Raw genomic sequence first — 26,678 nt, forward strand, 5'->3', positions numbered from 1 at the left:
TTCCCTCTTGCTCTGGCAAACAAAGCAGGGATGCACCAGAGAGCCCAGCGAGCCGTAGCAGGACCATCCATCCCACTTCCTCCCCAGCAGGAGATGATGAGGGTGAGGAAGGCACGTGGGGACCTCACCACTTCCTCCTCTCCCGCAGCCAGCACCGGCACGGGCAGCGGCAGCAGCTCCCGCAGCCCCCGAGGTGACAGCGGGGACCGGGCACAGCCGCTGGCAGCCGCAGCACCCCCGACACCGGACGTGCAGTGTCCCCTGCCGGCACCCGGGCGCAGCACCCACGGCCACGTGTCCCGAGTGTCCCACACCATCATCCCACACCGCCCCACACCGTCCCACATCATCCCACACCATCCTACATCATCCCACATCATCCCACACCATCATCCCACACCATCCTACATCATCCCCCATCATCCCACACCATCATCCCACACCGTCCCACATCATCCCACACCATCCTACATCATCCAACACCACCCCACACCATCATCCCACACCGTCCTATCATCCCACATCATCCCACACCATCATCCCACAGCGCCCCACACCACACCACACTGTCCCACATCATCCCACACCACCCCACACCATCATCCCCCACCGCCCCACACTGTCCCACATCATCCCACACCATCATCCTACACCCTCCACACCACCCCACACCATCCCACACCATCGTATATCATCCTACACCACCCCACACCACCCCACACCATCGTCCCACACCACCCCACATAATCCCACATCATCCCACACCGTCTCACACCATTCCACACCACCACCCCACACCACCCCACACCGTCCTATATCATCCCACATCATCCCACACCACCCCACATCATCCCACCCCATCCTGCATCATCCTGCATCATCCCACACCATCACCCCACACCGTCCCACACCATCCCACACCATCCCACACTGTTCCACACCGTCCCACACCATCCCACACCATCACCCCACACCGTCCCAGAGCCCCAGAGCCCCAGCCCAGGGCGGGTGACACATGCTGGGGAGGGAACTCGCTCTGCAGCAGCCACCAAAGCTCGAGCAGCTGTCCCCAGGCAAAGGGATGTTGAGCCCCTGGAGAATATCCTGCGGAGCTCAGCCTCTCTGGGGGAAAAAAGAGCAATTTTAGGACACGGGGAGAGCAGCAGGAGAACTGGGGGGACTCTTCACAGCCACACAAGCAAGGAGGAGAGACTGGGTGACGCTTGAAGTGTCTTTAATCCAAAGGACCGAAGAGCAGACCGGGAAGATTAGTATAAGCCAACAGACAAAAATAATTAAAAAAAAAGGAAAAAAAAAAAAGGGATAAAAACCGGTTTTCAAAACAAATTAAAATTCCATACAGTGTCTAAAAGATCGCCTAAAAACTAAACATCGCCTTAAAAAGTTGTTTTTCCCCATTCAAACACATTTAACGAAGTGAAACATCGTGACAAATAATAATAATAATAATAATTCATGGACTAAAGACTTCAGAGCAGCCGCCCTGCTCCCAGCAGGAGCCACACTGGGGGGGCAGCAGCTCCCCCAGCCCCAGCCAGGGAGGGGTCAGCGCTGCCATCCTGGCTCAAGCTGTGCCACCTCCACCCCTCCCCTGCCACCCACTTGTCCCCAGGGCAGCACCTCCCCGGGGCTGGGCATGGGGTCAGGGGGGACACACCTGTAACACATCCCTGCAGGGCTGGGGCTGCAGGAGCTCCTGCCCACCCCCTGCCCACCCCTGAGGTCAGAGCTGTGTTCCAGGCACAGGTCCAGGCCACGGAGGGGGAGCCACGAGCAGCTCCAGGCTCAGGGACACGACACACACCCCACGCACGGACAGACGGACGGCGCTGCCAGGCAGATCCAGGCTCCAGCTCAGCTCAGGGAGGGGTGGGGCGCTGCTTTTTGGCTCCTGTGCTTTAACAGCAGCAGTTCTGGTGGCCACAGGGACCCCCCCTCATGCCAGCAGGACAGGGGGGAGGGCAGCTCTCCTTCCCTGCCCCGCTCCCAAGCCTGGAGCCCGTCTCTAGCCAGCATCCACACAGGGAACACTGTCTGGGTTTCAGCTCTACAGTAGTTTTTAAAAAATATTTATACGTTATATACCCTAAAAAGGTCACCACAGGAGTTTCCATGTCTTTGGAAGGAAGGAGAAAAAAAAAAATATATATATATAAATCAAAACTGTTTCACAAAAGAAAAATAAAAATCCAATTATTGGCGGCGTTCACCTACAGGACAAAAATCCCTGGCTGCAGGTGTGGATCTCAGGGGGGCTCTTACCACCTGCTCCAGAAAGGTCAGAAACACAGGTGAGTAGCTAAAAATAACTAGTCTGGTATAAATGTCTGAATTCCATGCGCTCGATAGAACAGTCTGTTTCTTTTTGTCTTTTTTTTTTTTTAAAAATATATATATATAGTTATTGCTTTCTCGAGGGCCGGCGGGCATGGGGGCCCTCAGTGGGGGAGCGCAGCGGGCTCGGGGGGGTTGGCTTTCTTCCTCCTCTTCATCAGCAACGGGTTCGAGGAATCCTCGATTTTCTTGATCTTGATTTGTTCGTAGTCCACTCGCATGGTGGCCAGGGCACTGGTCATCTCCTCCTGCGGGCAGCGGGCACAGAGCCATCAGCAAAGCCCCCCCAGGGTCCCCAGAGCCTGAGTGTCCCACTGCCAAATTTTCCAGCTCCCTCCCAAGCACAGCTCTGTCCCAGAGCCAGCACGCTCACACCAAACCGGAATCGTGGAAGTGATCAGGTTGGAAAAGCCCTCCAAGATGATTGAGCCCAACCATGTTCTGCCCTGTGAGGGTGGGGAGGGGCTGGGACGGAATTCCCAGAGCAGCTGTGGTTGCCCCAGGATCCCTGGCAGTGTCCCAGGCCAGGCTGGACAGAGCTTGGAGCAGCCTGGGACAGTGGAAGGTGTCCCTGCCCGTGGCATTTGAGGTCCCTTCCAACCCAAACCATTCTCTGATTCCATGGTTAACCCAACACGGCCACTCCACCACTAAATCCTGTCCCCAAGTGCCACATCTGCACAGTTTCTAACACTTCCAGGGACGGTGAATGTTTGCAGTAAGACAGGAGAGGACAGTGCCCAGGTGACAGCCGGGTGCAGAGCGCTGCGGACAGGGACAGAGCGAGGCTTTACCTTCACATCCTCCCACAGGTCCTTCTCCTCCTTCAGCACACGGCTGGTGTGCAGCGGGGTCTGGGGCACCTGCATGGATTGCTGCCGGGAGAGGGGAGAAGCGTCAGCTGGGAGCCCCAGGCATCCATCCCATCCCATCCCATCCCATCCCATCCCATCCCATCCCATCCCATCCCACCCCACCCCACCCCACCCCACTCCATCCCCGCACTCACCATGATCCAGGGGTGGTTCATGAACTCCGTTATCGTCATGCGCTGGGTCGGGTCTGTCTTCAGCAGGTTGCGGATCAGCTGCTTCACTGCAAGGGTTTGGGCAGGGTCAGGAGCCAGCAGCTCCCAGAGGGCTCTCCAGAGCTCCAACCCCAGCCCCAAAACCCCTGCACACCCCTCCTGTGTGCCACACACCTGACCCTGCACAAAGCCTGCAGCAAAAGCCTCTCCAGCAGAGGTGACGACGCTGCAGCCCTGAGAGGTGACCCCAACACACCCAGGCTCCCCCCAGCCTTCAAAAGGAGACCTCGGCCTGGGGACAGCCACCGCAGGGAGCACATTTACCTTCCTCTGACACTTCGGACCATTCAGGATTGGGGAACTCGTACTGGCCCATTCGGATTCGCTTCTTCATGCCAGGAGAGATGGCCAGGCCGTGGTTGGAGTAGAAGGGGGGGTACCCGCACAGCCTGCACCAGGAGAGGGAACAGAGTCAATGTGCCACCCCAAAACCCTCCCCAGGAGCACCTGCAGGGCACAAGGCAGTGCCAGGAGCTGAGCCCGGCAGGAGGGAGAGGAACCCTCAGACTTACAGAATGTACATGATGACACCGAGGGACCACATGTCACAGGACTTGTCATACTTCTCTGGGCCCAGCACCTCTGGGGCTGGTGAAGACAGAAAGAAAATCCTAAATCCAAGCGGCAGCACTGGGTGAGAGGGCTCTGACGTCCCACGGAGACACCAAGAGCCGCCCACAGCTCCGGGCACTCTGGGAAGCGCTGCCTGGAGCAGTGCAGTGTTGTCCCCAGCTCCCTGCGGCAGCTCAGGCTCCAGGCTGGATGCAGAGGTGATGGGATGGACGTGGCACCCTCCAAACCCCACCCAGCCCTGCAAACCCCCGAGCCCAGACCCCCAGGCACTCACCCACGTAGTAGGGCGTGTAGCACGGGGTGGCCAGGGAGTTGTGCGTGGTGGTTTCCTTGGCGAAGCCGAAGTCGGTGAGTTTCAGCACAGCGTTGGGCCTCTTGGAGGTGTACAGGAGGTTTTCCGGCTGGGAACACACAGGGAAGGAGGAGTGAGCAGCAGGGCTGGGGCAGCCTGGCCCTGGCACAGCCGAGGGGGGCCCAGGGTGGTACCTTCACGTCCCGGTGCGCAATGTTGATCGAGTGCAGGTACTGGATGGCTTCCCCAATGCTCTTCATGATCTCTGAAGCCTCTGAAGGAGCAAAGAAACCATCAGAAGCCTTCACAGGCAAGTAAAAAAAGGGCACCACTCTCTGGGTAACTCCACTAACCAGGAGTCAAAGAACCTGGCTGAGGTCAAAGGGGTTTTCTCCCCTTGAAGTCCCCCTTGCCATGGAGCCTCTGCCACTCTCCATCTCTGGGTAAGGAGCCTGCAACTCCTAGCAAGCCCCAGGGGAAGGGATGGGGCAGAGTCCAGCCCCTGACCCTAATACCAAGGAGGGGCTTGCACCATTTAGGACACCCAATCAGCAAGGAATCCAGCTGGGAAAGGCTTCCCCTTAGGATGGGAAGTCAAGGGGGCAACAGGCTCAGAGTTTGGGGTGTGTGGTTGCTTTTCCTGGCCACAGGAGTAGAGGGAATGAGATCAATGAGATCCACAAGAACCACAGCCAGTGGACTTCATTTTTTGAGGGAGGTGGGTGTTTCTGAGCGGGATGGACAGGGTGTGGAACAGCCCCTAACCCTGCTCTCAAGTGCACATGAAAAGCAGGGCCCTTGCACCCACATCCCTCATTCCTCAGTGCAAAACTCTGCTGGGGATTAAAAAGGGCATTGAGGGGATGGGCTGGACTGAAACCCCAGCAGGACATGGGCTCCATACCCCGCTCTGTGAAGGCCTGGTCTCCCCTGTCCTGAATCCGGCTGAAGAGCTCCCCGCCATCCAAGCTGGAAGAGAAACGTGCAGTGTTACACGCTGCGGGTCCATCTCACACTGCCACAAGCGGCCCCAAACCCTCTGCTGCTCAGCCAGGAGCTGCACGAGCTCAGCAGGAAACAATGCCCTTATCCAAGTCCTTGGGCTGCTGCTTCTGAGGCGTTTCAGAGCCTCCTCCTTCCCGAAACGAGCAGGGCAGCGGCTCTGTGCTGGCAGAGGCGCGGGCGGACGTGGTCACCCCAGCAGCCCACAGAAACACATTTACAGTAAAGGCAGCAAACATGGCTCAAAGTTGGTGAGAGCACTCCCAGCACATGTGGCCTCCTTCTGCTCACAAGCCAAGTCCCTCGGCAGCACCATAACCCAGCACAGAAGTGCTGAGCAAAGCTCAGGGGAGGAGTGAGACATCAGCAGTGTCACAATGGGCTCCCCAGGCTGGGGGAGGCAGAGGCTGGGCCCCACTGCAGCACAGCAAGGTCCCATGTGAGGAACCATTGGTGGGGTTCCTCCCCAGGTACCCTCAGGGAAAATCCAGCTCCCAGAGAGATCAGGACTGAGATCCGGGAGAATTCTCCATGAGAGCGGGGATAAGGGCACTTCCTGCCCCTGCCTTATCTGACTCAAGCAGAAACAGTTTGGCTTTCCCAGGCCTGATAGCATCTCCTTGACATTCACTCGACATCTGCAACAGCAATATCCTGCAGCCCCCGGGGCCCTGTGCTGCACAGAGCCCATCAGGATGGATCCAGAGCCTGTGAGGATGGAGACACGCCCTGCTCCTGCTGGAAGTCAAACCCTGCCTTGTGACGGGCGTTACCCAGAGCATCCCTCGGTCACATGGGACCCTCCTTCTACCCCTCAGCCACTCTTTCTTTCCCCACCCCACAGCCCTTTCCCATCCCTGGCTGCCCAGGGTGGTTCTCAGGTGCCTGTTCCCCCACAGGAGCTGCTCTGGGGGCTGCTGTGCCGCCTGCCCCAGCGCTGCTCGTGGTGCTCCTGCACCCGCTGCCCCCCCAGGCGATCTACCAGCTTGCCAGAGGAGAGGTTTTGGCAAGGAAGCTGCATTAAATCACAGCTGCGGTTGGGATGTGGTTTCAATACTTTCCCCTTCATTCCTCTTCCTCGTCCCCAGGTTAATACCAAGCACCTACCCAAACCAGAGCTGCTCAGCTGCCGCTGCAGGAGGTGCCAGGGCAGTACCAGAGGTGCCAGCTCGGCTTGGCTGCCGCCCCACGCATCCCCCGCAGGCTGTTGGGCTGCCAGGAACCCGCTGCCTACCCCGGCTTTCGATGGCCAAAGCCAGTTTGGTTATGACCCACCTGTGAGAACCACAGGCCCTGAGCCTTGCAGAGCCGAGCGCGTTTTCAGAATGACTCAGAGCCGGCGCAGCCCCTGCCGTGTCCCCGTCCCTCCAACGCCAGCTCCTCTGCCCGGGTCGGCATCGCTGCGGCTCACGGGCTGCATCCCCCTGGCATCCCCAGTGCTGGAAGATGCCCACCCCTCTTCTGGCACCACCCCACCGCCCTGCAGGGCCGGGTGCTCCTCGGTGGGCACTCACCACTCCATGACGATGAGCAGGCACTTCCTGCCCTGGTAGAGGTTCTCGTAGACGTCCATGATGCGGACGATGTGCGCGCACTGCGACGCTCGCCAGTGCAGCTCCACTTCCCTGCGGGCTTTGGGGCAGTCCTGCAGCATCTGTGGGAGAAGAGAGACCCCGTCAGCCCTGAGCCACCCCGGGGAGCTGGGTCATGACCCCCGGCTGGCACCGTGGCCACCCGAGAGGACGCGGGGGCGAGGGCCGGGCGCTCCCCGCGGGCGCGGCGAGAGCGCTCTGACAATGCCTCCATCCCCATCTAGCGGGAACACTGAGAAGACGATTGCCCTCAGCATTTTGTCCTTCCTCCCAAGGCTGGTAAAAGCTTATTCCGGCCACTTCTCACCTCCCTGTGCCCCACCAGCAAGATCTACTGCATTTACGAGCCAATTTCTGCACCTTGATACCTCCACCGCTGCACCCTTGGGTGCCACCAAGCATCCTCGCTCTCCCCTTTGCTGTCCCCCGTTATTTCCCATCCATCAGCCTGCTGCTCCATGGAGCCCTCCTGACCACAAAAGCTCCCTCACCACAGATTCAGAGCCCAGCAGCACCCGTGCCTGGGGAGCAGGCAAAGCAAACATCCAGATGTTCCCTAAACAGCAGCTCTTCAATGAGCCCCCTGCCCTTCCCAAAGACAACTCACAGTTCCCAGGTGCAGGAAGGATTTGCTTGTCTGCCATGGACTATTAATTACAATGTTTGTCAGGACAAACAACCAGCCTTAATTATTGTGCTCCTAAATATAGAACAACAAACATTTCTATCTTGAGCGCAGTTCATTTTCCTTCCTGTCTCGGGCAGCCTTCGGAGCCGGGCTCAGAGGGTGTTGTTCCGGAGCAGCTCTGCACATCGGAGCAGCAGTGGGGATGTGGAAACACACCCCCACCCTGCAGGAAACAGCAGCTTTGGTCATTTTTACCAAGATTTAGACAGAAAAGCGTTTCTGACCCCGCTGACCTCTCCCAGACACACTCCAGGAGAGGAGAAGCATCAGCCCTGGGATGCTCTGCAGGACCCAGGGTGCTGCCCAGCGCAGCGGGGATTTCACAGGAACAAGGTTTAACCCCCAAAAACCACACGCTTCCCATTGACAGATTAAACACTCGCTGGTGGTGCTGCCCTGGCAGAGGAACAGTGATCTGCACCCCTGCCTGGAACTGCGCTCGTCCTTCGCCACAGGGAAAGGCACAGACAGGATGTGCCCTTCAGCCACCCACCCCAAACACCATCCCCGGGGTTGGGTCACACCTCTCCCACCTCCTCAGCTCTCCTGCTTCCCGAGGCAGAGGAAACCTGTGGGAACCTGTGCTGGATGTGGGGTAGGGAGGCTGCTGGCACCAAACCATCAGAAGCTCAGCAGGACCAAAGGGGCCAAGCTTTGCACAACTCCTTTACCGAGGCACCGACAGCCCCGGGGCAAAAGGAAGACAGGGCAGGAGGTTGGACAGGCCCTCCTTGCTCCTCTATTGCTTAATTACCCTAAAAACTGGATCCTGCAGAAGCCAAAACCATAAGCAGGAGTAACACCAGCCCCCCGAGGAGCCATGCAAAGGGCCTGGAGAAAAGCCTGGCTATTTGCAGCCCCACTCAGAAGGGCCTGGCGTGGAGAGCCAGGAAGCTGAAGAGAAAAGAAAAAACAAAACAATTTGCAATTATGCACTGGGAAAATGGACCAGCAGGAAGCAGCTAGTTAACATCATTCTGCACAAGACAAACAGCAGAGGTACAGCAAAATACATCCCATTTTTAGAGGTCACTCCGAGTGCTTTTATAGGAGATTAATTGGATTTCTAATGAAGTAGGAGGCAGCAGCCTCCATTACCTGCACCAGCACAGCCCTGATATTTGCGTTTGTACCCAGACAACCTCCGGGAGCAAACAGCTGCCCCGGAGCTCTCGGAACACCCAGCTGTGATCCAGCTACTCCCTCTGCTCTCCTGCTGGCTGGGCATGGAGAGGTGATGGAGAGGCTTAGATTAAGCCTCGTTAAGGGAATGATTTGGTTAATTTAGGAAATGTTCCCAGTGGCAGCAGCATGAGGGGGAGTTGAAGGCCAGATGCAGAGGCTGCGTGGGGAAGGCCATTGCTGCTGCAGGAGGGACGTGGGCATGGCCAAGCCATGGCAGAGGCAGCCCACAGGCCCAGCATCACCTGCTGCACCCCAAAACCTCCTGCCCTCAGCACAGGCACCGGCTCCCTGTGCCCTGGGATGCCGGGAACGTGCCGAGCATGATGCAGCGGTGGGGCAAGAGCAGCGCTTCCACCAGTTCGTCCTCTTTAGGTGGGAACCAGCAGCTCCCACAGCTCCAACCTTCCCTCCCATTCCCCAGCCCCAGCCAGCAGTGAAACCTCTGGTGGGTGATGTCCTGGCACTGCTCCGCTCACAGGAACTCCACATCCAGCATATTTGGGGGTTGGCAACACTGCCCACAGCCCTGATGCAGCTCCGGTGCCCAGGGCAGCCTGTGACCGTAGCGAGATTTATGCTCCTTGGCTCCCAACAAGGAGGCTGGGATGGGAAAATCACCTCGTAACTGCCCCCATCCCACCCCAGCTGATTTTGCAACCCAGTAATCCAGAACACAACCAGGGTTAACCCTTCAATGGGAGCAGCCAGGACAAGCTCCTGGAACTCCCGACAGCTGCTCTGAGTTCAGCTTTTCCAGCTCTTGTCTCCTGTTTCCCTTCCAAAGGAGGGCTCCTTGGAGATCAAAGCCTTCATTATTTCAGACGCAAAATGCTGCACTGCCTGCCTGCTCCTGGTGGAGAGGAGGGTTCGGGCAGCTGAGCCGGGCAGTAACCGGATCCCTGAGTTACACAAGTGTCCCCGGGACAGGGCACAAGGGCAGCGCTGCAGAGGAAGCTCTGCCACCACCTCGGAGCAAATCCAGACAGGGTTCAGACATGGAGGAGCTGCATCCCTTCCCCATTACAGCTGTTGGGTGCTTTAGGTGCTCAGATTTGCAGCCACTGCACATCTCCAAACATCAGCTTGTCATCACAGAGCATCCCTGTGTCCCTTCAACATCACAGGGGACAGCCAGGACAGCTGTGCCAGCCCAGAGCTCTGCCCCATCCCATCTCCGCTTCCCACTAGGGCACCTCCCCGCAGGAAAGGAGGGAAAGCAGGGAAAGAGCCACTCCACCCCCCTGGCAATTAGGGAGGAAATTCAGCTTTCAGCAGCATTCCAGCTCCCCTCTCAGCAGCTTGACACCTCCAACATTCGGGCAGATGGTGTTTGCTGCCATCCTGTGCCTTGGCTCAGCCCAGCTCCCCCAGGAGCCTTTATATGCCACGAGAGAAATTAGTTCCGTGCCCAGCTAAACACCCTCATTAGCTTCATTAGAGCCCTCCATTCCATGCCCAGCTAAACACCCTCATTAGCTTCATTAGAGCCCTCCAGCCGAGGGCTCCTGCACTGCTCCCATCAGCGGATGGCACAGCCCAGCCCAGCCCAGCCCAGAGCCCAGCCCAGCCCAGTCCAGCCCAGCCCAGCCCAACGTGTCCAGGACCCTGAGAGCAGCAAAGGCTCCTCAGGAGCTCCTGCAGCAGCTCTGGGCTTTTCCCCACCTTGGAAAGACAAACCCTGGAAGCAGCTCTTGAAAACAAAACAGCTCATCAGGGTTTCTGCAGGACAGCACCGTCTAAGCAAACCCAAACCCAAGTCCAGGCTCCAGCCTGGGCCTGCAGGCATCAAAAAAGAGCTTCAGCTCCAAGGAAGAGCTCGGCATCACATGGAGCTGAATTTCCCACCCATCACCTCAGGACAAGCACAGCAAAGGTGGATGGGCACGAGGAAGGAAGGAAGGAAGGAAGGAAAGCTCTGGAGCAGAGCAGGGGGCTGGAGCTGCCCACGCTCACGTTCCCTCTCCGAGTGTGTCCTCAGGCACCACTGATTCAGTCTCTTCAGTCTCGCCGCCTCCTCCTGGGATGATGTTCCATGAGTCACGACAGGAAGCTCCCTCCTCCCCTGGCACGGCAGGAGGTGGCCGAGGACACTGTCCCACCGTCCCTCCTCGCTGTGGGTGCCACCACAGCCCCAAACGCTGCTGCCCCTAGGCCAGCCAGGAACACTCAGATGGGCAGGATATCCCTGTGCAAGAGCTTGCCCAGGAAAAACTCACCTCCCACGGGCAATTTCCATGGAAAGTGAGGATCAGGCTCACACTGGGGTGTTGAGCTGTCCATTTTCCAGGGCTGCCCCACGCTCACCCCGGGCGCTCCAGCTGCTCTTGCAGGCAGGGTGGTTTTATTTCCGTGTGTATTCTGGTCCCACCCGATTCTCCTCAGTGCCCAGCGGAACAGCACAGGCCATGCAGCACCCACCCCTCCACCAGGGCCTGCAGGAGTGTACCCAGGCCCCAAACCACCCCCAGGAGCTCCCCTCGGGACCTGTCTGCACCACAGGGGTTAAAATAAACTCTTCTTGAGTTGCAGTAAGAATAAACCTACAGCGAAGAGAGGCAGGCTGTCATCTCCCAAATTATCAGCAGGGAAGCAAAGCAGAGCTTGCCCCTGCCTGGATCACACACACAGGCTTTGGATTCCCCTGACCCGGCTAGCACAGGGCAAGGAGCATTTTTTCCTAATAAAGCAAAAGGGTTTCTCTTCAAAGGATTTTCCTCTTCTAATCTTCCCCTGCAAACTCACTGCCAACTGGCGCCAGCTGCTTTACACATTTGTAGGGCCGGTGCTGGAAGCTTTGCACAGGCTGTTCCCACCTCTGCCTGGATTGAACCGAGCCTGTAATGCCAGAATATTTGGGGAGCCCACAGGTAATGAACCCAAAGCTGTCCCAGTCCCTGCCAGACATGGCTGGGAGGGAGAGGGCAGCAGAAGGACATGGAAGCAGCAAAGCTGGTTCCGCTTTTGGTGTTCATGAACTATGAAAGAGAAATAAAATCACGAGTCCCAGAGCCCCTAAGAGGAACTGTGTTACCAAACAGAGGGAAATTCATGGTTGAACCACAAGGCCATAACAATTAAAGGTGCAGCTCAGGAAACCTCCCCCACATCATCGTGGCTCTTACATAAACCTTTACATTAACCCCGTCCCCGCTGCTTACACCCACCACAACCTGCCTGGCTGCCCTGGTGACGGGACTTTCCCAAGCTGGGCTTCATTTCGGCTCTGCCCACGCCCAAAGAGCCACAGATTGAAGCCCCAACACAACAGGCGGAAGCCTCATCCTCACATTTGTTTTGCCCGGGGAAAGCCAGAGAGCAGAGGTGACGCGTCCGGAGGAGGAGGAGGAGGAGCCGCGCGTGGGTCCGGCAGCATCCTGCCCGCAGCGTGCCCCATCCTGCCATCCCAGGATGACTGTTTGGAGGGGTGGCTCTGCTCCCTGATGGAGGTGGCTTCATCCAAGGCGGTTTGCATGGCAGGACAGCACCAGGCATCAGCTACCCACCTTCCAGAGGGACAGGGGCCAGTGCCACCAGAGCCAGTGCCACCAGAGCCGGGTGGATGCTGAGGCTTTGACCAACACGAGCGTGGCCAGCTCCATCCTCCACGTTCTCTCGCCTCAGGGAAAATGGAAAGGTTGGAGAAAGGATCCCAGCAAGGGAGAATTATTTAGATTAGAAAGAGCTACGAACAGAGGAGCAACACAGGAGAGGCAAGCGAGGCCGAGCAAACGCGAGCTGACACACACACGCTCGAGCTGCTCGGCCACATTCTCCCAGCCTGAATGATCGCAGCGCTCCGAGGAAGACCTGGAGCCACCATGGCGAGCTCAGGGAGAGCTTCCCCACTGCACAGCCCGAGACGAGCAGCCAGCCAGGCATGAAGAGGCAGCGTGAGCGAGGGGAAAGCTAGAAACCCTGCCAGGAGCAGCCGGCGTGCGGAGGAGGCAGATGTCGCGGCGGGGGCAGATGTCGCAGCGCGCCCGTCCCTGCTCCTGCGGGCGATGTTGCAACGGGGCGGAGGATGGCGATGGGGCGAGGGAAGAGGCAGCTCTTACACGGTGCTTTCACAAGAGGCCTCGCTCGCCCGCCACCGTTGCACAACCCCGGGTCCCCTGAGCTCTCAGCTGCCCTGCCCGCGGCTCCCACGGGGGTCCGTGCCCGGTGGGGGATGCTCGGGACCCCCCGCCCCGCAGCCCCCCGTGCCCGGGGCATCTGCTGAGCATTTCCTCGCCCGCTCTCCCCCTGCGACAGATGCAGCAGCCATTCAGCCTTTTCAGGCGGCAACAAAAGCCTCTCGAGGCACACAAAGGCGAGGAGCAGAAGAGAGGCCTGGGCTTAAATAAGAGCCACCTGCCAGGGGCCCGTGCCCCCCGTGCGAGCGGGGCGCTGCCCCCCGGCCAACCCCACACTGCACAGCCCATTTCCCACCAGCAAAAATGTTCTTGGCGCATCCTGGAGATGAGGCGCCCAAGTGGGTACCCAGGAGTAGCACCCTGGATGCTGAGGGGAGGGTAGCAGCGTGGTGGAGGCATTGGGGATGAGGGTGGAGGGAGGAGATGGAGGTGGGCGGGAAGGGGCTGCGAAACTCACAGGAAGAAGTCAGAGCAGGTAAATGGCAACAAGGCAGCAGCACGAAGCATCCCCGCTGACTCACACCCAGCAACAGGCTGGGGCTGGTGTTTAAAGAAGAGAAATAAAGAGTTTTGGCTTCATTTATCTGAGAAAAACAAAATTAGGGGCCTATTCAGTCCCACGTTTTTGTTTTGGGATCCTCCTCTTCCTTCCAGCCCTCAGCAGCATCGCTGGGTTTTGCTGACTCACCCGAGGCTCATCTCTCCAGGAGGCACCGGGTGAGGAGCCAGGAGCAGCCCAGGCACGAGCCACGGTCACAGGGTCCCACGTCCTGCTGTGCCACAGGTCCCAGGGAGCACATCTGGCCAGAGTGATGGAGGCAGCACCCTGCCAGGACCTCCCCATGGATCCCACAGGGACAAAGGGGGTCACAACGGCCAAAATGCTCCAACCCATCCCATCCCATCCCATCCCATCCCATCCCATCCCATCCTATCCCATCCATTTCTAAAGACATCCCCGATGTCACTGCCCACCAGGAGCCACCACAGCACTGGGTTTCAGCAGGGCAGGGACCGACTGTCCTGGGGCCAGAGGAAGCCACAGCCCAGCTCTGAGCGGAGCCATTCTGGGCGGGGATGCTCAGATGCTCTCTGCAAACCAGACCCCTGATCCCACATGCCTCTGCTGCCTCTGCCGGGGCCTTTTATCCACACAACACAAAGTGAAAGGAAAATAAGGAGCCACTGGAAGGGTGGAGATCTTCTCAGCCACAGCCAGCAGGGTCTGCTCCACACACACCACCTTCACTTTCCACCTCTTTGCAGAGCTGAGGGCCGGGGTCAGCTCCTCCTCCCAACCCCTCTCCTTGCCAGATTTGCTATCGGAGCTGACAACGCCGAGAATGGAAAAGCACACATGTGCTTTTATGGGAGGAAGTGGTTGATATTTGCAGGTGTGATTAATCTCGAAGTAAACACTGATGTAAACCATTAACTCAGGGCTGACCTATGTCCTTTGTGCTTCCCTCCCACAGGCAGAGCTTGAAAAAACCCCTTATCACCAGCACTGCACGGTGCTGCCTCCTCCAGCCCTGCACCCCACAGCCAGGGGCTTCTCCTCAGTGTCAGAGAGACCACACAGCACTCGGAGCATCCCTTGCTCCACCAGCCTCACCCCGACCCTGGAGACAGCCCTGCCTGACCCCACCGCTACCTCGGACCCCAGGGACAGCTCTGGATTCCCCACAGCTACATCCCAGAACTGCTTTTATTTTTGGACGTGTCCACCCGTTCCCTTAATGTTTCAGCTGGAAGTGATTTTTGGGGAGAGGCCCAGACCCACGCCTGCAAGCGGAGCAGCCGTGAAGCCCTGCCAGAAGAAGCCCCACAACACCCACAGCTTCCCGGCAGCTCCCGGCCTCGAGCTCTGCCCAAAAACGAAATTTCTCAGGGCTCAGCCCATGGGCAGGGCCCCCCACGGGACAGAGGAGAGGCTGCCACCCACCCCCCCAGCACAGGGATCCTGCCTGCGGCCTTTCAACACAGAGCAGCATAAATAAATACATACATATGTACTTAAAGAAGGGAAAAAAACCAAACTGAAACACAAAGCTGCATCAAGGCCAACCCCTCCTGAAGCACCACTCGTCCCTGGCACTGGGAGCAGGATGGCCTCGGGATGTGTTTCCTCCACCAGTGCCAAGCCTGGGGAGGGTTTCATTTACGCACCCCCGAAGCTCGGTGACGCCAGCACCGTTTTGCATCATTCTGTCCTTCCTCAGCTGTTTATTTAACACAGTTTCACCCCTGTCACAGGCTTTGTCAACACCAGGGCACAGCAAACACCTTGCTGAGATAAACCCGGGCTGTGCAGCCCAGCTCCGCAGGGATCCAGAGCGGAGCATCCCCCCGGCTGCTGGCACCACCACCCACCTTGGCAGCCCCCAAGCAGTGCCAAGGAGCTGGACTCACAGAGAACCCGCACCAGGCACGATGCCCACAGCAGCCTGGAGGCTGCCAGCGTGTTGGGAGCAGGACTGTGGCTCTTCCCGGTGTGGCACACACAGCTCCCGTGCTGGGTGGCCGCTGCGGGTTTGTTTGGAGCAGGGAAAGGCCAGGCCGGGAGCAGCTCAGGGGTTTCATAACAGGGCTTTGTCTGCGCAGGTGCTCAGCGAGGAAGGGACCCCGCGGCCACCAACAGCCCTCCTCTTCCTCCTCCTCCTCCTCCTCCTGCTCCTCCTCCTGCTCCTCCTCCTGCTCCCCTCACATGGCACAGCAGACACGAACCTCTGTCACCACCAGCTCCCACGCACGAACCCACCCTGGGATGCCTGGGGCAGGGAGAGAGGCAGCAATGTGTGCCAGGAGAGGGGATGGCAATGAAGTGGCAGAGGGACACGAGGGGATTGCACCCCACTGAGTGATCCAGAGCTGGTTGGGGGCACACGTCCCCTTCGCCATCTCCCCAAACACCCCCAAAGCTCTCACTGCAGCCTCCCAGGCTCTCCTTGCCCCACAGGCCACTCTCCCCCTCCTTCTCCCATCACACAGAGGTTGTACAACCCCAGCACCCAACAGGACCTGCAGAAGAGCTGGTGGAAACCCCCGTGGGTGAAGAGCCAAGCAACACCCCAGACTCGAGACCCAGCACTACCTAAGGTCATGCATTTCCACCTTACCCACAGCAGCCAGTATTTTAGGGGAAATCCTGGGCTCTGAAGCAATGCAGTGAAAACCTGAGAGCCTCCTGCCACCTCAGGAGCCGAGCAGGGCACTCCTCCTCCAGCAGCCATCCCGAGACTCCTTCAGCTAGCAGGAAAACACAGTTGTGTTTCTATTTTAAAAAAAGCCCTTCTCTGCATCCTGCTGGCACCACATTAAAGCTCTCAGGACACGGTGGCTATTCTTAGCTCCCTGCAGGCTTTTGGCAGCGCCAGGAGCCTCCACGGCACCTGTTGGCAGCAGCCGCGCTGCCCTGGCGCTGGGGAGGTTTGGTGAAGCTGGGACAGAGCCCGGAGCAGCAGCGTCCCAGTCAGCACCATCACCTCAAAACACCTCTGCCAACAAGTGTGCAAAACTCACCATGAAGTGCCTGGGGAGCACAAACTGCCAAAAACACCAGATGGGAAATCTCCCCCCTGTTGGCATTACCAAAGCTGGGCTCAACACAGAGCAAGGAGTTGTTGAATCATGGAGTGGCTTGGGTTAAAAGGAACCCTTAAAGATCATCTCATTCCAACTCCCTGCCATGGGCAGGGACACCTTCCACTAGACCAGGTTGCTCAGAGCTCCATCAAACCTGATCCAGCCTGGCTTGACAGCAGAGGTTTTGTGCTCTTGCATCTTTTCAATACACAGCAAAAACCGTGTGGAAAAGGCACGGGAAAGAGCCACTGATCCTCCCATGGATGCTCAGTACCCCACTGCTTGACAGTGTTTACCAGCAGGCTGCTTGATTTCCTACCAAATACCACAGGCAGCAAGTGGTTTGGACTCGTTTTGCCCACTAGATTAAAACGGAGAGGGGATAAAAGGATAAACGCATGGATATTTAAACAAACCAACAGAAAAATCTCCTCCTGCAGCTACTGCTGCTTGCTTGGCAGACAGCCTGGTCTTCTTGGGCATTCCCATACCCAGCTTTTAAAAAGAAACCTCTCCCCTCAGCCAGCCTTACACACACCCTCATCCCGGGGCAGCGTTATCCGGGACCCCGGGGTGCGGGGGCAGCCCCAGGGCACAGGGTGAGCAGGGGGCAGCTGCTCCCTCCGGGTCGGCCAGGGGCTCCTGGGCCCTGCTTTGTATGAATTTAAGCTTTTTCAATCCCACTTATTCACGAGAAGAGCTTAGGGCTGGGGGAAGCCAAAGAGCAGACAGGGCAGCCTTTGTGTGGCTCGGCTGCCCACCCCAGGGCTCGGGCAGCCCCCGCGTCTCCCCACGCAACCCCGGCAGCAGAGCCTGGGGCACTGCGGGGAGCAGCGGGGCTGGCACGGCCCCTGCAGCCCCATGGAGCCTCCAGTGAGCAGAGCCTCGTCTCCTGAGTGAGAGGGAGAAATGAAGCCTTGAGCAGCCCCTGTGAACAGCAGCCACACTGCGCTACCCCGGTCTCTCACACAGGGAAGGGTCCAGGGCTGCTGGGGGGATTGGATTCGAGGTGGCTACGAGATCCAGATGTCCAGTGCTGGGCAGGAGTTAAGTCACTAAAACCCTTGAAGCATCAGCACCATGTCCCAGGCCAACCCTCCTTCAGTGACATTTGCATGGTTGCTTCAGGGCAATCTTTGAGGAGAAGGAAACATGAAAGGAATGCTTTGGTTAAGGCCAGAGGTGCTTGACCTGCTAAGAACACGCTGCCCTTACTGCCAGAGCCTGGCAAAACTGAGCTAACGGGACACACAGAGCTGCCTAAACCCTCTCCTTGCTCTCATTAACTGGACCCACAGGGCCAGATCCCTCCCTGCCCTGCAGCTCCTCCAGGCAAGGCCCAGAAAAGGGAATATCACCCCAAAGCACTGCACTGAGGCAGACAAACATCATCTTCCACGAGCTCCCCTAGGCTGTGGTGGAGGGAGAAGCCTCAGACTCGCTCTGAAGCTCCCGGGAAGCAGCTCTGGCTCCCACCCAGCACCTGCCAGAGCTGCAGCTCAGCAGCACCCAATGACCACATTTTAACCCGTTCAGAATCCCCTCAGTATCTTCCTCACCCAGGCTTCATCAGCCCAGCACTGACACGCAGAGCTGGCTGTCTCCTCCAGCAGCAAGGAACTGGGGAATGGGACCACCAAGACACTTCCAAAAATCCCAGAGGACATGGAGCACTTCCCTGCTGAATCCCACTGTCCACAGAGCATCTCATGTCCTGGCAGAGTTGTTCTCTACAGCAACTCTTCCTTACATCAAGAGACACTGGGAGTCTGAACTCCGACGTGGAACAAGCAGGGTGGGAGGGATGGACAGGGAGATGTCAGTGTCCTGCTCCAACAGAGCTGCACAGCCCCTCACACCAGGAGCAGGGTCATTCCTTGTGGGAGACACTGAGGACAAAATTAAAGGGCTTCCCAAGCCTCCTCCAAGCTCCTGGGCCAGCAAGGGGGAAGATGTTCTCTCTCCAGGAGCCTGAGCAGGCATCCAGCAAGGGCTGCAACACCTCCAGGCTCCCCAAAACAGCCCTGTTCCCGTGCCAGCGCTGCTCTGCCGGAGGCACGGGAGGTACCCGGCCGAAAATGCCAAATTCACAGCTCTGATGACTTCCAGGAGATAACCTGAGTTTAAACTTTCTGGTAAGCCCGCCCTTCCCAGCACCGGCAGAGCCGCTTGCGCAAGAGCCACCTGCCCGGGGCTCTTTCTCTCAGCAAATCTGCCCAGAACAACGGGCAGCCAGGTTGTGAAATGGCCCGAGAGGAAGAGAGTCACAGCAGAGCCCCGAGGGGACCGGGCTGGCCGGAGGAGGCTGGGACAGGTGACAACGGCTCCTGCAGCCTGGCTCGGGGAGCTGCAGGGCTGTGGGAGCCAGCACACCACGGTGACAGCTCAGTGACACCCACGGTGGCCCCTGCCCGTCCACTAAACAAGTGGGAATAGAACAAGTTTAAGTTGCTCCTAGCACTGAGCTGGGAGCTGCCATAAGGCTCACTGCCGCTGGAATTCAAAACACATCCCTGCTCCAGACACCTCCCCTGCTCTTTATTTTATTTACTGCTTTTGTTAGACTAAGCCGAGGATAACATGCATACTTTCGGGTTTGTTTGGACCTGACTGCATCTGCTTTTCCCCCAGCCCGGCCGAGATACCCAGGATTCCAGCCCCATTTCCAAGCAACACCCCTTGGAGCCGGCTCCCGCCCGCACCTACGGGATGAGCTGCCGCTACTGGAATTGCAGCCTGACGGAGATGCGCTGCCAAATTTCCACAGCAGCCCCGGCTTGTGTTCCAGCCACATTTCCCTGAAAACACACACTTGGACATGCAAGGAGCCTTTGGAGAGGCTGCCCCAGCTCGGTGCCGCGCACCAGGGCCAGAGGACGCGGGAGGAGAGCAAGAGTGGCTGCTCCGATCGAGTGCTCAACAGAAGATGCTCCCAAGCCAGGAGGTGCTGCAGCCCTTGGGAAAGGGACAGCGCAGAGTCCCAGCCTGCTGTTACACAGGTTTAGCCTGATCCAGAGTGTGAGGCACACAGCAGTGACCCCAAACCTGCCTGACCCCCATCTTCTGGGGCCAGAAGACCTGGAGAGGTTGAGTTCAAGTGGGGCACCCACCTGCAGCCAAGAGCACAACACGAGGCAGCAAACTCAATTATGGTGACAAAGGAAATTAATCCATCCCTCCCCTGATCCCAAATCTATAGGCCAAACCGGATAAGGACACCAAGAGCAGAGCAGCAAAGTCCCAGCCTGGCTGGGCGCCCCAGGAACATTCAGATCTGGGTTTGTATTTTGGACTTTATCTCTGGTTTAGGCTACAGCTTGCAGGGCAGCCGGGCACAGAACCACGTGCGGCCCTGACGCCAACGGCCTGAATAATCTCATTACATATGACGGCAAAGGCTGTGCCAGCTGCAGACCTCCTGAGCCAGAGCACTCACCTGCCCTCCCCACTGGGACAGGGCACTTTGGCACAGCAGTGCCCTTATCCACAAGAAGATGCCACCATCCTCCTCGGCAGCACCAGAGGGACAATGGAGCCACAGGAGAGCTCCCAGAGTGCTCAGAGTAGATCCTGCGTCCCCCTCCCAGTGACACTTTCTAAGTGACATTTTTGTGGCTCACAGCATCTCCAGCAGAACTTTTTGTTTCAGGTCATCTCAGGTCCACCAGCACTCAGGGCCGTTAGTCCCCACCCCAGGCCACAAAGGAGCAGCAAGTTAATGCAACCATTAAACCTGCCAGCCGCTGTAATCCCCACCTCAAATTGGTAAAATCTTAAAAGGCTGAAATCTTTGAAATGAGTCAGCCACGGGGTACAAAGGAACAACAGTTTAAAAGGCTGCTACAGCTCTCTGCATTCAGACCTGCTCTTGCGTGCCCTGCTCCAACCCCCGCGCTGCTCCCCATCCATCTCCTGTGGGGAACCAGCCCCAGAGCTGAGAGTCCTCCCCAAAAGGAACCTGCAGGCACCGGTCACGCTCACAGCCCTCGTGCCAGCCAGAGCTGAAAGGAGATGTTTTCAGAGAGCAAGAGAATCACCGAGTGGTTTGGTTGGAAGGGACCTTGAGGGTCACCTCGTTCCAACCCCCCTGCCGTGGGCACGGACACCTTCCACCAGACCAGGTTGGTTTCTCATCTTGCAGCAATGAAGACGGGACCCACTTCCAGTGGGATACAGCTCTCAGGGGCTGTTAAAATCCAACACTGTCCCCCCAGATATGACCACGATGCTGACTCAGAGTGACTGCCCGGGCTCCAAACTGGTTTTTTGGGGAGTGGTCAGGCCAAGCTGAGTTCCCATGCCAGCCTCTGGAGCTGGTGGAGGGATCGCCCTGGTTCTGCTTCCAACTCTCCCTCCTCCAAAATAGGCCTGCAAGATCAGCCAGGTCCTGAAGACCCTCTCCCAGCTGCTGCCTCACCTCTGCAGCCCACAAAGGGCAGAGGAGCTGAGCAGCCTGGGGTGGGCACGGGGCTACCTGGGGGCACCTGGCACAAGCCAGAGCCCTGAAGCTGGGCTGTGGCAGCCGCCCTGGCCCCACAGCCAGCCCCGGCGTGGCGCAGGGGAGGCAGCACGTTATTCTTGGAAACCAGGAGGTGAGGTCATGCTGCCTGAATGCTGCAACTTGAGGCCAGACGCGCGGGGCCAGTTGTGCTTGGAGAGGAGCCTGACTTCTGCAGCGAGGGCCGTCTGCAGGTCGGGAGGCCGCTTGTGCTCCGAGCAGGAGGAAAGGGTTTCTTAAGGAAGGAGGGCTCTTCCCTCTCAAGTTTCTCAGCAGACAGCAAAACCACAGCAAAAGGATGGGTTAGAAAAGAGCAAAGCTCTCGGACCACCCTGGTGTGGGGCACAGGAGGCCACCAGGAGGGCTCAGGAGATGGCAGATCATAAACCCAGAGTGATGCTGCTCCTGTGCCACAGGATCAGCCCAACGGCCACTTCCGACCCGGCCACTCCTCCAGATGCCTCCCACGTACCTGCACCGCCCTGAAACCCAGCAAGAGCTCATCCATCTCATCAGATACCAGAGCACGGCCAGAGCTTTCTGGGAAGAGAGAAGTCACCAACTTGATCCTTTGGGCTTCCTCAGCAGGAACCTTCCGGGAGTTTTCATCACTTGTGCCCACCCATCGTGATCAAAACATGCCAGGAGACCTGGCTCAGGCTGCACGGCTTCAGCTATTATTTATAAACTGTTTTGGTTGTTTCAGAGCACGTGTCTGGCAAAGCCCAGCCTCTGCTCGGCATCCCTCCCTGCCGAGGCAGAGCCATCACCTCCACAGCCCCCTGAACCAGCACTGTCCTGCAACAAGGCTTTCCCAACGTGTGTGTGAAGTGATGGCACAGAAGGCACAAATCTTGCCAAAGGCCAGCACGGCTCAGTACGAATGACAAAATCATCACTTTACCTGGTGGTATTTGGCTATTATTAAATCACACATCCAGGGGCTGCGTTTCCATCCTGCGAGGCACAGGCAGCGCAGCTCCTCAGCCTGGCGCCGCCTCTGACATTCAGTAAATCACTGCATCTCAGTTCCCCACCTTGGAAAATGTGGGAAACGTCTTTTGCAAGACCTATGGCTGATGGCATTGGGTTATTATTGAGAGGAAGAGCCCCGCCACTTCCTGAGCACGTACCAAAGAGAAAACCCCTGCTCCCGGGTCTTATCAGTCCATCACAGTCATAGTTCTGACTGCTCAGAACATGTGAAGTGTTTAAAAGAGACTATGGCAAATCCTAAATTGTTTAAACAAACTCAAACCCCAAGTCAGCAGACTCCTTTGGTCAATGAGATAATAAACCACCGCTTTGGAAAAGTCCCGGTGATGTCACTGCAGTTTCCACGGCTTTTCAACCACAGCTTGCACAGAAGGCCACAGCAAAGACATTTCTGATTACATGAAATACATGGCAGAGCTAATAAAAAAAACATCTCTCCACTGAGAGAGGGGCAGAAGAACACCAGACAGAGCAAGCTGCTTCCCATGAGCACGAGCCCAGGATCTCCATCTACTCCCTCACTCCAGGGATATTTTTCCAGATGGATTTTTGGAGGGACACAGCATTTGATCTCAAACGAAGCTGTGGGACGCAGGGTGCTTTGGCCACCCGAACTCGCTCGTCCACAGAGCTGCTCCGTTCTCAGCTCCGAGCTGCCTGCCCTAATTCCACGATAGGCACTTCCCAGAGCACTGAACCATAAGCACCATCCTCCTTCCTCCTTCTCCATCAGGGGAACCATCACTCACAGATTATCTGATGAGACCAAGAGTGAGACCGAGAGTGTTTCGCAACCATGCCCCAAAGCACCAAGGATGCTCCAGAAACAGGGGCAAATCCACGAGCAGCCTCCACGGCCCTGAGCTCCTCCAGCCCTTCCAAAACTCACTGAGCCAGGTGAGGATCTCCTGCTTTGAAGCCAAAGTCAGCAGCGAGGTTTGTTCATTTGTTTTAAAGCAAACCTGCTCCACAAAGAGCTCCGTCGAGCGATGTGTACGACAGAGAAAAACTCATCACCTGCCATTACCAGTCCCCACTCTCCAGCCTGGCTTAGCTGCCATTTCCTCGTGGAATTAAGGCAGCCAGCCCAAAGATTAGTCTTAAAAGTGGAATTTGCAGTAGGCAAAGAGCCCTCGCTCCCAGCCCCACCACTGCAGCCTGACCACAGCACACCCTGCCAAGTCAGGCCAGCAGTGACCTACATACAGCAGCCTCCACAGAAATTACAAGCCTAATTTTGCCTAATAATAAATCACACCAAGGTACAAGGAAGAAAGGGGTAAGGAACCAGGCAGTTCAGCTCCATTCATCACCTCTCCCTGGGCTTTCTGTTCCCACCCTGCAGCAGATCATCGTGCTTCAAACAGGGTCAGGTCACAGGTGACTGGAACCATCCGTGGCTGCTTCACACCAGATAATTCAGGGATGCCACGCTTCAGGTACCAAAAATTACAGTAAAATTACAGTACAGAAAGATGAAGAAGAATCTATAAGAAAAGCAGAGGAATCTCTTGTTTTCACCCAGGTACTACACAGCAAGCAGAACTACCATCCATCGCCTCGCACACAGCATCATCTCATTTAATGATGTGTCTCTGCCATGGACTATTGCTCTGGAAGGAGAAGAAAATTGGCCTTAATGTTTTCACTGCTGCTAGAACACTGTCTCCAAGCTGAAACTCTCCTGGAGCACTGAAAAGTTCTCTTCAGCAAAGTGACTCTCAGCAAAACCCTTACCTAAATCCATCTCTTGATTTGGGAGAAAGAGCTTTAGCAACACAAAAGTTGCTCACGACTTCCCAAGAGGAAGCACAACCTGACCAGAAGACACCATTCCCATCAGGGAGAGACACAACTGCGTCTCACCCTCCAGTGAAGGATTGCATTGTTATACAAGATTTTGGAAGAGCAACCCTAAAGAATGACACTCCAAATGGAAAGGTTCACTGCACAACCAAAGCAGGCAGCAGACAGATTTCAGCTGTGGCTCCTGGCAATGGGCCATCAGGATTCTTTTAAGCATCATCTGAAACATGACAACTCGATGCAATCACTTCTGTGGATCCTGCTTTAGGTCATCTTTCCACTCTGATGAAGCCCATGAGTAATTTGGACCCAAATACCTCTCCACAGGTCTCTAGCAGAGACGTCAGCCCGGCTGCGTACCCGAGGAGGGAATGAAGTCAGCACACATCATGTCTAGGGCAGTCACCCACACCAAGTTTGGGCTCGGCAGCTCGGTCCAAATACCCCAATGGAATAAGCCAAGCCTGTAGCTCACACTCACGAGGGCAGGACGGGTACCCATGGGCTCATCCCAGAGCCCAAACTCCCAGCGTAGCAGTTTTGAAGGTGCTGGAGGGAATCACTTACAGTAGCAGCTGTGCTGCTCTTTGAGAAGCCAGGGACACGTCCAACCACTCAGCTGAACTCGTCCCTCCCTGTCAGGGATGCCAGAAGAGGCCAGGACAGGGGACAGGCAAGACAATCTCTCTTCCTAAAAGAGATTCAGTGTCAGATATACCTCACCCCGCAAGAGCCACACAGACGCTCTGTGTCACCCTCTTACATCCCAGCTCGGAGTCCTGCACTCCAGGAGGCTTTCCAACAAGCCAAGGAACCCGTGGGACACGTGACAGCAAACCCTGACCCCTCACTCTGGCACGGGCAGGGTGACAGCACCAGTCCCGTGCCCCAGCCACGGCGGGCACAGGAACCTCCGGCCTCGCTCTCCTCCTCCATCCTTCCCCTTTCAGGGCTGCGAAAAGGAAGTGCTGGGATCTGTGCTTTAAGTACATGACTCAACTTCAGAGGCGAGGAGGAGCCCGTCTGTCAAAACAGAAGAGGATTTCGCTAATTTTCAACCCAAAGAGATGACAATACAATGTCGCCCTAGAGTACAACGCGGGTGATGTACTCACGAGCAACGTCTTTGGTGTTTCTGAAGGAAAAATCAAACTTTTCTCACCTAACTGACCCCCCTTCCCTAACCACAGACATTCAGTACCTTGCCCAGCCCACCACCTCTGCAGCACAGCTTGTGCCCCCAAAGCCCCGTGTTTGTTCCCTCACTCAGGTTAGGAACCCCAGACACCAACAGAGGGGCAACTCTAAACACAAAGGAAGTGGGGTTATGGGTTTGGGTGGGAGTTACAGGTTTAGGTAGGGGGTTATGCGTTTAGGTGGGGGGTTACGGGTTTAGGTGGGGTGTTTTTAGCCTCCCCAGTTCTCGAGGTAACGCCAAGGACTGGAACAGCTCATGTGTGGGCGCAAATTGCACGGATGCTGGAGAACACGGCGCTCCCACCAAGCAGACAGCCTTGCTCCCGCGTCACCCGGCGTGCCAGGAATCCATTCAAACTTCCCCAAGCCTCGCTGGCAGGGAGACACGCTCCCCTCTTTGCTCGAAAACCTCGTTTGGAAACAAGGAGAAGGATTTTATCACCTAGTGCGAGGTCAAATACACCTTGTAGCCACTGTTTATCTACGCCTGTCAAAGAGAAGCAAGTTAGGGACAAGGGGTAACATCGTAACGCTGAAATATTCCCTGTGGGAAGCGGGGGAAGACAGTCGCTGGGTGTTACAGCCGGGAGGGGACATCGAACGGGGACAGTGAGCAGCTGCCGGTGCTTACACCACACACCACGAGCAGCCCACGGAGGGAACCCCACGTTCCGCGATGTGGCCCCCACACTCGGGGATGCAGACCCCGGCATTCCGAGATGTGCATCCCCCAGGGGGATCCCAGCCAGGCCACGGTCTCTTCTCCACTCCTGACCCCCCCCCCACCCCCCTCCTCGGGCTACCAACATGTCATTTCGCTTCGTTTCCCACTACAAAGCGGGAAAGCCGCGTCTCGCTGCTCTTGATGGGGGGGGGGAAAAGACGAGATTAAAGCGCGGCCGGAGGGGCGGGCGGCAGCTCATTGTCCGGCCGGCCCCGCTGCCGCCGCTGGCCCCGCCGGGACCCCCTTCCCCCGCAGCAGACACCTTCCATCACTGTCAGCAGCGCCGCTGCCGCTCCCCGGCCCCTCCCGGCCGCCTCCGGCCGAGCGCCCGCGCGGTCCCCGCGTCCCCCCGGTCCCCGGCGCGGGGGTCCCCGCGCACCTTGAGCGCGAACTTCTCGCCGCTCTTCTTACTGAAGATCTCCAAAACTTTCCCGTTGATGCCGAGCCCCAGCACTTGCGTGGTGACCTTGTAGTCGTCCGTGATGGCATTCTTCCGGATCTGCAGGCCGCCCTTCCCCGGGAACGGCGGCGGCCCGTGCGGGGGAGCGGCGGGCGGCGGCGGCGGCGGCGGCTGCGGCGGCGGCGGGCTGGGGAAGCCGGCGGGCGGCGGCGGCGCCCCGGAGAGCATGGCGGGCACCGGGCGGGCTCCGGGCGGGCTCGGGGAGGGCTCCGGGCGGGCTCCGGGCGGGCGGGAGGGCGGCGGAGCCCCGCGGGCCGCGCGGGATGGGCCGGGGGTGCGGGGGGTGAAGCAGCAGCGCCGCCGCCGCCGCCCCCCGCCGGTGCGCCCCGGCCCCGACAAGAGCGATGGCTCCGGTGCGGCGGCGGCTCCTCCTCCTTCTCCTCCCGCCGGCCCGGCTCTGATGTCAGCGCCCCGGCCGCCGGGGGAGGGACGGGGCGGGGCGGCCCCGGGGCTGAGCCTGCGCCCGCCGGACCGGCCCCGCCGCTGCCCGAGGGGCGCCGGGGGG

General features: G+C 57.9%; 1 protein-coding gene across 1 annotated transcript; it reads right to left on the bottom strand.

Annotated features, from left to right (window-relative positions):
* Positions 1-1,217: 1,217 nt before the first annotated feature.
* MAPKAPK2 (MAPK activated protein kinase 2) lies at positions 1,218-26,341 on the bottom strand. The gene is made up of 10 exons (XM_039565358.1): positions 26,093-26,341; positions 6,824-6,963; positions 5,212-5,276; positions 4,502-4,581; positions 4,290-4,416; positions 3,955-4,030; positions 3,707-3,831; positions 3,365-3,450; positions 3,150-3,230; positions 1,218-2,603 (listed from the first exon to the last, which is right to left on the bottom strand). Exons 1-10 carry the CDS (start codon positions 26,339-26,341, stop codon positions 2,460-2,462), a joined length of 1,173 nt encoding a protein of 390 aa, XP_039421292.1. The 3' UTR covers positions 1,218-2,459.
* Between the last annotated feature and the right edge of the window lie 337 nt (positions 26,342-26,678).

The sequence above is a fragment of the Corvus cornix genome, chromosome 26 (assembly GCF_000738735.6).
Source record: "Corvus cornix cornix isolate S_Up_H32 chromosome 26, ASM73873v5, whole genome shotgun sequence".
Taxonomy (NCBI): domain Eukaryota; kingdom Metazoa; phylum Chordata; class Aves; order Passeriformes; family Corvidae; genus Corvus; species Corvus cornix.